This window comes from Apteryx rowi, unplaced genomic scaffold (assembly GCF_003343035.1).
Source record: "Apteryx rowi isolate R43461 unplaced genomic scaffold, aptRow1 scaffold_678, whole genome shotgun sequence".
Taxonomy (NCBI): Eukaryota; Metazoa; Chordata; class Aves; order Apterygiformes; family Apterygidae; genus Apteryx; species Apteryx rowi.
In genome coordinates, this window is record NW_020450958.1 from 171,968 (window position 1) to 181,798 (window position 9,831).

At 42.8% G+C, this 9,831-nt stretch overlaps 2 protein-coding genes across 3 annotated transcripts in view; one reads left to right on the forward strand and one right to left on the reverse strand.

Annotated features, from left to right (window-relative positions):
* The window catches only part of EXOSC7 (exosome component 7), a 20,708-nt gene extending 14,426 nt beyond the window's left edge, over nucleotides 1-6,282 (reverse strand). The window contains exons 1-3 of one of the 2 annotated variants that reach the window (XR_003256664.1): nucleotides 6,157-6,282; nucleotides 5,462-5,563; nucleotides 4,705-4,799 (exon numbers count right to left, since the gene is read on the reverse strand). Coding sequence is in view for 1 of the 2 variants with exons in the window: in XM_026085823.1 (XP_025941608.1) it covers nucleotides 4,705-4,799; nucleotides 5,462-5,563; nucleotides 6,157-6,213 (254 nt within the window). In the remaining variant the exon portion in view is untranslated. The remainder of the gene's footprint in view (nucleotides 1-4,704; nucleotides 4,800-5,461; nucleotides 5,564-6,156) is intronic. The other variant, XM_026085823.1, reaches the window with a different exon arrangement.
* A 175-nt stretch (nucleotides 6,283-6,457) lies between these two features.
* Nucleotides 6,458-9,831, forward strand: part of ZDHHC3 (zinc finger DHHC-type containing 3) — a 41,210-nt gene continuing 37,836 nt past the window's right edge. Inside the window, exon 1 of the mRNA XM_026085815.1 lies at nucleotides 6,458-6,760. The gene's annotated coding sequence lies outside the window, so the exon portion shown is untranslated. The remainder of the gene's footprint in view (nucleotides 6,761-9,831) is intronic.

Sequence of the window (9,831 nt, forward strand, 5' to 3'; positions counted from 1 at the left end):
GGGGGGGGGACAACAGCAAAAAGACGACTGCCAATCAAGCACTGAGCTATGCTTCCAAATTATATTTGCTATCTGAATGATTACTGCAAGCATGACACTACTAATAATATTTGTAGTTGTGCAAGATTAAATTCCAATTCTATAAGGTAAGTTTTATTTGGATATGATCCTAACAATTCCGGCAATATGGCTGAGTCAGGCTTTTAGGTTGTATTAAACAAGCACTTATCCATGGAAGCAGCTTGTATGCAAGTCAACAAGGCTATTCTGTTTAAACTGTTCTGTTTGAAGTATGGCTATGCAAGCATTATGCTTCCAAACAATAATTTAAGTTAAGAAGAATTATGCAAACCTCAGTCTATACCACATTATTATCAAATGCTGTAGTTTTGGATACATATAGCCAGTTTATCTGGCAGCAAGTAAGAAGGAAGAATAAGACTCAACCAGGATACCACTGCAAGATTTACTGCATCTTAATTCCATTATTGTTTTAATGTATCAGGTTCCTTTCAAAGTGAAATAAAGAAATAATGTTGGCAGGGTTATATTAAAACAACTATGTGGTAAATACTGCCACCCTATGCTCACAGAATATTAGTGATTTACACTGGGTAAAACTTGAAAATAAGAGTTGTCTAGCACACTAATAGAAGAAAATGCCAGAAAGCTTGCTTTATGGAACACAGAAAGAACCTAGTAGCAGCCAAGTGGAGCACAAAATTTCTATTCCCAAACAGAATGTAATTCTAAAGACTTTCAAGCAGTTTCAGTATCCCATCACCTAACAACCTAGGCTTCTGCTAAAAAAGGATGCTTCTACCAAAGAAGATCTCTCCTTTCAAAACCCTTGCTGTTATCAGACCATGTTTCTTTCAAAGTAGTTCAGTACTTCTCATCTGTTTCTCCAGCCATTATCATATCATCATCTGTGAGGTAAATAATCACAACCAAAAGAAAACATTAAATAGAAGAATCTGAGGCCAATCTACTCAGAGATTATGAAACGCTGTGTTACCTGCACTTCAAAATTACTCAAAAGTTAACTTAAAACAAAACTGGTTTTAAACTCCCAGTTCAGATTAAGAGAGAGACATATTTCAATTGCACTGAAGACAAGAGGTTAACTGGGTTTTCCACAGTAAGCTCACCCATATTTCCCTAGCATGCCAGGCCTTTGCTACACATAGGATAGTCTTCACTTAAAGCTGTACTTACTTCAGGCAATCAATATTAGGTTTCTTTTCTCACATCCAAAGAAAGATACAACCATTTATAACAAGAAGGCAATTCCATCATTTTAGAGTCAGCAATAAGTTAACCACCTCACTAATAGTCTACTCTTGCAGAAAGCAGCCAGAATGCATCACACTTATGACACACCTGGATTGCCAGGGCAGGCAGATAGGCTCACTTCATCCCGGCTACAGACAGAAGCAAAAGGAAGAGGGCATACAGTCCCCTCAGAGATGGAAAAACCTGAATTCAGGTCCATGTGATGTCTACTTGTGTTAGCATGATTGATATTCAAGCTCTAAAAACTCTATTCTACAAAGAATTGGGCTAACACGGGTTTGGATTTAGTCTAGTCAAACTGGTAACTCCACCAATATGGATTTACTGACTCAGGTCTTTGATCAGGCAACCTGTCACCACACTTCACATCAGACGCAAACATCTGCTTATAGAGTTTTAAAGTTTTACTCAAAAGAAACCAAGCATCAGATGGCATTTCTCTCTGAAAACTGAGCCAAATCCCATCCAAGTACTGACCATCTTTAATGGAGTAAGTACATCAAAAAAAGTAAAGACATTTGATTCCTTCAGCACCCATTAGTTTGCCTGCTGCCTTTGCAGAAGACAGTTGCCACCACACCAGGTTGCAGACTGAAGGCAGGGGGGAGGTTTCTTTACTACAGTCACCATTCAAGTGACATATCCTTAGTAGCTGCACTGAAATTTGTTTTAAGTCATTTATTTCCCACAAAGCCCCAAAACCCAGTAGCTGAGGATCATCTGAGAGCATTCTGATGTGGTTGTTTTGCAATACTGTGATCACTCACAATCTGGGAAACTATTTGCCATCTATAATATTTAAGACCATATCTGATCCAGTCTTCTGCGCTGCATCAGTGAAACAGGCCCACTGTCCCTGCAAGAACAAAAGCACATCTGGCCTTGAAAGTGGAGAAGCAGATGGTCAGACTTGGACAAATATATTTCTTGCTTCCCTCATTCCAAAAAAACAACATCCCTGGCATTCAAGGAATTCAGATTCATCTTCCTTGTTTTTTTTTTTTTTTAAGGTTGTTTCTTATACTTTGAAAATGACACATCTTTGCTTCAGTTAAAAAATTAAGAAGTCAGTATTTGAACAGCCCCAAAAGTCAAACATGAGAAAAACAGACACAGCAGCATTCCAACATCAGCGACAAAGATGATCATCTTCCCCCATGTTGATGGAGAGTAAGGACATTGCATAGGACATGGATTTTTTTTTTTTTAATAATTAATTTCTAGTATCACCAACAAGTTCCCCAGAAGTCATATCTTCCAAAGACTAGCAATTAAGTCTGTCTTAAAAGGGGTCTAAATGCACTTCTCAAATTTTAAGAGACAACATAAGGAATCAGAGTAGAATGATGAGAAATAGAATTTCAGGGCAGAGAATTACACATTGATCCAGAAAGTGATGATTCTTAAAGGGTACAAGAAACCAAGAAAGTTTCAGGAAGTAAGCATTTTAAGACAGCACACACTGCAATGCGAATTTTCATTATTAGTTTGAACAGTATAAAAGCCAAGTACAGCATATAGGAACCTCAACAACAGATGCAGTGTATCAAATTATGCTCAGTTACTACCACCCAGTGGCAGCCTGGGAAAGCATCAGCAGTCACGGTACTGGCAGCATCTCATTTCCCTGTACAGAAAACAAGCAGTTCGTGACCACACAATGTCACATTTTATCTACAGGATCTTTCTGGGAGCTAGAGATGACCTTTCCCTGGTGGCATAAGCATTGTATAAGGGTAGTCACTCCTCCCAAACTTAGGCTTTGGTCTGTATTGTTACACAAAGTGAGGGTTGCTTTACACATTTATAGACCTGACAAGATCCATGGTGCACAATATTCCTGCACATCTCCCTACCATCATCCTATGAAGAGAAGCAGAGATTACCAGTTACAAAATACAACCTAACATTAATGAATTAAAGTTTTTCTCATGTTCATTTATACATGAAAGTGGCATCACAGAAATGACATAGYGCCACAGACTACTTCTTTGAGTAAGGAGGTGTCCCTGCTGACCCACTGACCAATAACACGTGCCACTTGCATGCCAGATAAAGAACAATTCTTGCTGGCAGCCAGTTCAACAAACATTGCTGAGTAACAGAATGATACTAACACAAGGTAGAGGAGCAGCGCTAAAGCTTTCTGCCTTGGACTTGATTCATATAGAATCTACCAGGACCAAGAAAGTACTATAGAAGACATTCCATAAACAAGTTTTATAATGCACAGTCAAACTGAGCTCCCCTCTAACCATAGGACCACATTTGAGAAGAGTATCTTCCTGTCCAATGTTTCTCTAGCAGTAGTCATGGACAAAGTATTAATTCACAGGTAAATCCTTCCCTCCACAAACCACAAGGTTCCACAGTTAACCAGCATCTTGCAATGTATAGAGGCACTCTTAGATCAGTTTGCATAATGAGAGAGAGAGATGAACATTAAGGTAGATATAGTCAGTTAGATCAGGAATATTACTAGATATCTGCTTACTTAGTAGCTCTCATACCTTAGGTTTACTATCTGTATATTGGTCTAATTCAGAGTTAAAAAGTTATTTAAAAATCACATGCAGAACAGCTAATGTGTCAGTGCCAAGGCTTTCATGAGCAGGTTCCCAAAACRTATTATTTCATAAAGAAGGAGAGCTTTAGGAAGTCTGCAAGACATGGATGCTGTGGTTTCAGACAGGAAACAGTCTGTAAACACATTAAGGTGTCACCATGCTATCTCAAAGCAACCTGAAAAGAGAAGTTTTCAATTTTCTTCTAACTTCCTTCATAATTCAAGCACTGTAAGTATTACAGATAACCAACAGTCCATTTACAGCACAAAGCCATGAACATGATTAAAAACAAATTTGGTTTTAGTTCATGAAACTGATTGACTGAGAAATGTGATAACCAAATTAATTGTCTAATTAACTTTTGCATCCGAAGTATACAGTGAGGATTAAATTGTTACTATATGCCCAACAAAAAGCAAGTACAATCTGTATCGGAGTGTGTTCCATTTTTTTCCAAATCTGGAATACTTAGTTTTTGAAAGATATTTTCTCTACTCTGTCATYGCAACAAAGACCACTAACATTATAATCATGAAGTCAAGTTAAATACACATGTAACCAAGCCATTAATCTTTTCCAGCTGTAGTGATGCTACACAATTCAGGGTGGTTTTATTTAACCTGGTATCATCCTTTAATTCCTACTGTTTTGCTCATTTTGTTCTGCAGAAGTTGCAGAAATTTTCTAAACACTCTCCACTACTAAAATAACATGTTTCTATTACTCAGACCCTAACAGCAGGCTGGTGGAATTAAGATATAAAATTGAGAAGAATCGTAAGGTCTGATCAGCCATTTATTCCAAATATTAGATCTATTTCCTTCTCCTTTAGTGTACTAACCAATCAACAAAGAATTCCAGGTAGCCTTCATCTGGTTTCTCCAACTTTGGTGTTCCCATTTCAGCTTTTACACCTACCAAAATATCGGTGTGTCCCTGTTAAAACAAAAAACACATCATAAAACTGGAAATATATTCACAAAATTATTTCTTTAATTTGGACACCTAGGGCCAGCTGACAGTTTTACCTTTCATTCTATTACAGGGAACTATTAAAAACTAGTGTGATTTTTAAAACACTTTAAGAGAACAATGTTAAGCCTGAGCAAGTTTCTTCAAATATTTTTTATTATACACATAAGCTTCTTTATGTTAACAAGACACTCTGAATATCTGCAGCTTTTTATTGTTCTAGTTCAGGGAATAGTTACATCTGCAGAACCATTATAATATTGCAAAGGATATTTTCTTCCAAGTCAAAACATGCTGGAAGTAGCCTTGCTTCACTCTAAGAGAATTATTTTTCTAGTGACTAGGCACAACAGGGATTTCATTTTTTCCAAGATTAAATTGTAGATTATTTCACATGGAAGGCTTTCCAGATATACTTTACAGTAAATCTAGTTCAAGTCAATGAAGCCAGCCTGAACAAGTAAATTATATATCCCTTCATTATTGCTTAACAGTCTATAGTTTCACTTAGTGGTGGGTGTACACCCCCCCGCCCCATAAATAGCCTTGGCTTAATTTAAAACTGCGATCACATAACCCAGAAGTCTTCATCAGCAACATATGTGATCCCTAATAAATTTACCTACCAGCTTCGCTCTTGCAGATCCACTTGTGTTTGACACAACATCTGTTTCTACTTCAGCACACCTGTAGTCTTCACAGCCACGACCATCTACACGAAGGTCCTCCTAAGGATGACAATATTTTGGCTAAAGGGAATTCATAATGAAGCAAAAGTAAAAACTAAAATCTGTGTTTTTGAAGTTTCCTTTTCTCCTGTGAAACAGAGTAGTAAAGATGAAGGTGAAAGCAACAGTTCCTAGTTTCATCACCAGCTTTCAGCGAAAACTGTAGAACAGAATCTACTGAACTTTTCCATTCACATCATTCATCTACAGCTTGCATCGAGCTCTTTGTAGGCAGACCTGAAATCCAGCACTAAAACCCTTTAGTTTCAACAGAAGGCTTCAGGCTACAGAAATATAAAGGTCTCGATTTTAAAAGTTTTTTTACTTAACACAGCTCCATCTTGGGATACCCTAAGTAATACCAGCAAAGTGTCCTTTTCCCTAACGTTTAAGGAGACTATTAGGCACAAGTCACGACAATAAGAAGACTCTCGACCCAGGCTTTCTCTGCAGCCAGCCGCCGTCCCAGAGCGCATCACACGCCCGCTCACGGAGAACAGGCCCGGAGAAGGGCCCTGCCCTCGCCCCTCACCGGGCAGCGCTACCACCGGCCACAAACACGGCCGGCCCGGGCCGCCCGCCACCGCCGCTACCTGGACGCCGTGCACGATGTACAGCTTCTCCGCCTCGCTCAGCACCACCGACGCCATTGCTCGCACCGCCCCCGCCTCCGCCGCGCTCTTCCGCTTCCGGCGCGCGCCGCCGCGGCCGTTACGAGCAACGGGCGGAAGCGAAGGGGGCGCGCGCGCGGCTCCACTGCCACGTGACGCTGGGGGGCGGGGCGGCGGGCCGCGCGCCTGCGCACTCCCGCCTGCCGCGCGCCTTTGGCCGTTGGGGCGCCTGGGTCGTTATCATTCCGCTCCTGCGGGCTGCCCGCGCCTCTTATGTCGGGGGCTTCGCGCCGCCCCAACCCTCCCCCCCCCCGCTTGTCTGCAGGCAAGGTCGGGAATGCGGTCGTTATTTTTTCCACATAAGCTTTTTATGGGGGATAGGCGATGGGGAACGTTTCTCCCGGCTCTAGGCGCCTGGCTCGTTGGGGTGCAGTGAGCGCCAGCCCCGCCTGGGCAGTCACGGGCACTGCTCCGGACACGGTGCCTGCTGAGCACCCAGTGCGCCGAAAAACTTCCCGCCCGAGAAACTCAAATTCATCATAAACCAAGGGGGTTGTTCATCGTTCTCTTCCCACCCTTTGCCAAGGTAAAAGTTACTCAAGCTGTGAAAATACATGAGTGTTTGCGAAGGGCTTGCACAGTGATAAGTACCTTAAAAAAAATGAGAAGATAAACAGTTTTTACCTCAGAGAAAGGTCTGAGTGGTGTGCAACATACAGCGCAGGTTGGCACAGGAGTGGGGAAAAAACAAAGTGTTCTCATTAGGAGAGTGCTGCTGTTTCTGTGCCAGATATCCCTGGGAAAGTACTACGGGAAATGCAATTAAAAACTCATACTGTATATTAACACAATAATTAAGTTTTTTTGACAGCCTTAATTGAGTGTTTCATAACAATGAGTGGTTAATGTTGTAAGTTTCATGTTCTTAGCACAGCTCTTGTGTATAATTTTTGAATTATTTTTAATATTGCTATCTGGTTTTGTATTGATACATACCTGAGTAAAAAAGACCCGTGGCTCACAAGGATGATTGGTGACCTGCATGACACACTACAAAGCCAGAGTTTCTGTAGGTGTTTCCTGCTCTCCTTCCCTAAACTCCTTGGTCAATCAGATGTACAGAGTGTTTCTGGCTGTGCCTACTTCAGCAGGCAGTATGATGCAATGGCAGCAGTCCTGTAGAGCGAAGCACATTTTGGGAGTTTTACTTTGGATTAGCTCTGGTTTGGTCCCTTTAATGGGCTGAACATTCATTTAGCAGTTGGAGCATAGTAGATGCATTTCTGGAACGCATCCCCTGGCTTACCTGCATCCAGAAGGAATCAAATTTCTGCATGCCATGATTATTTAGTGGGGATTACTGATCACTTTTCGGCAGTAAGGCTCAGCAGTGGAGTCTCACTGATCCCCCCAGGATCAATGCAGAGACTATCCTATTCAGTATCCTCAGTGACGAGTAAGAAAGGAGTGAACAGTGAAATATCCAAGTTGACAGATGAGACTAAGTCCACAGGCTTGAGCTTGTGGGCTTAAGCCCTCTCTGGGGTGCAGGGAGGAGGAAAATGAATGCCACCTCCAGAGGGTCACCTCCCCCCAAAAGGGAGCRAGGACCTCAGGGAAGTTCGGCGGCTGCTGGGCGGGGGTAGCGTGTCATTGTTCTGGAGGTTGGAGGACTGGAGGGCCCCAGGCGCCATGGCAAATTTGGTACAGGCAGCCTTGCCTCTGGAAGATCATCATTGATCTCTGAGGTTGTGGGGCTCCAGGGTCCCACGGATGCTGGCCCAAGAAGTTGGGGCCTGGCGGACAAGAGCAGGGGGGTGAGTTGGCCATCCCAGAGCAGGGGCCCTTGGGGAAAGGGGGAGAGGAGGGAGCGCCAGGGTTACCTCTGTGCTCTACTTGGGGCCTGCCTGTTGGGGCTCATCCTCTCCCTGCTGATGGGTCAGACCTAGGGCCACAAGCTCCTCTAAGATGGTGAGCAGGCACCCGATCTTTTCATTTCCAGCAAAATAGCAGGGGCAGGGGAGGAGGGCAAGGCAGGGAGGAAAGAGGCAACAGTAGGCCAGTGGCAGTGGGCTGTGGTGTGGGTAGGTCACCCTGCCCCTGCACACCCTTCCCCTGACTCTGAGGAGGTGAGCAGGGCCAGGCCTCCTTCTGAGGCTGGTCCCTGCTAACAGCTGTGGGGCCGGGGGAGTACGAGGGAAAGGGAATGAAACTGCAGAAAAGCAGCCAGGCTCACGTGCTCTCCCTAAATAGCATCTGCTAATGCCTCTGTCCGATGCAGATGGACCTTTTGTCTGACCCAGCAGCACATTTCTTATGTTCTAAACCTCAACAATGCAAACCAAACTATAGTAAGGGGAAATGATTGAGAGAGTCCCTTAAAAAAGTGAATTCCTGTTCTGAACTGAAATGCTAATGCAGATGCACCCTGTGCTTTCTGTTGAGAGCATGGGAAAGACTGTATTCTGGCTCCCAGCTCTGCCTGTCTCATGGTTTTGTCCACAGCGGCTAACAATTGCAGTAGCAGGGAAACTGCTTTTTCTTCCACTCTACAATCCCAGCTTGGAGTCTGCCTAAAGTGAGTCAAATACTTGCATAGTTCAGATGCCCAGCTATCAAATCTTCCTTGTTCGCATGAAAACAGCAATTTTCCAATGACTTAAGTCCAGGTCTGGTTCATTTTTCTCAGGGGTGGCAAAAGGCATTTCCTTGAATACCCTTATCCAAGGCAAAGCAACAGTGAAGATTATCAGAGAAAAAGGCTGCCAGATTGGTTAACAAGGACAAAGCAATGTCTTTTTCTCTAACCTCATTATGGTAAATGGATGACATGTGTTGGCTGAAATAGAAGAAAAAAAATCAGCCTGAGGAAACCACCTGGAATGTAAAAGTTCACACTGCATGATTAATGCTTGGTGAAGTTGTAAACTTTGGAAACAGTGACTTAAAATGGAGAGTGTCAAGCAAACTTAACAACTGCTCCATCTATAACAAGCAGGTGCCTGGGAGTGATTATATATGCAGTGATATGCTCTGTCTTGTTTGATGTTTCAGTGTTTTGGACATTTGCAAACCATCTGTCTCGGGCTCAAGAGTGAACACAGAAGTGCATCAGTTCTTACATGTGAATACATATACATATATATACATGCGTAGCCTTCAGCCTACAGACAGTGGATATAGCACAGAAAAACATGACGGAAAATGTTAGCACCCCTGCTCTTGTATGTCCAACCTGCTCTCCAGCATCCCCCACACGACGTGCCCAGTGCTGCACAAATGCAGGGCAGCCCATGTCCTGAAGGTGTACTAGCCCACAATGCCTGGTGGGCGGGCACGCAGCGCAGAGACAGCAGTCTTGTTCTGGCTGCTGCGTATGGGGGTCCCCTTCATTTTTTAGTACTTTCTTCCTTATACAAGAAGTGCTTTTTTCCCTTATAGAAACCATGTTTTATTTCTTATACAAAATATATTTTTCTTCCAAGATCCACATTTTTTTTCCTAAAAAATGTATTTTCTCTTCTAACAGACGTACTTTTCCTTATATAGACCGTCTTTTTCCCCTCATAAAACCCCTATCTTTTTTGCTCACGAACCCCGTATCTTTTTTTCCCCTTACGCATCCCGCATTTTTTCCCTCACAAAGACCGCCGGCCC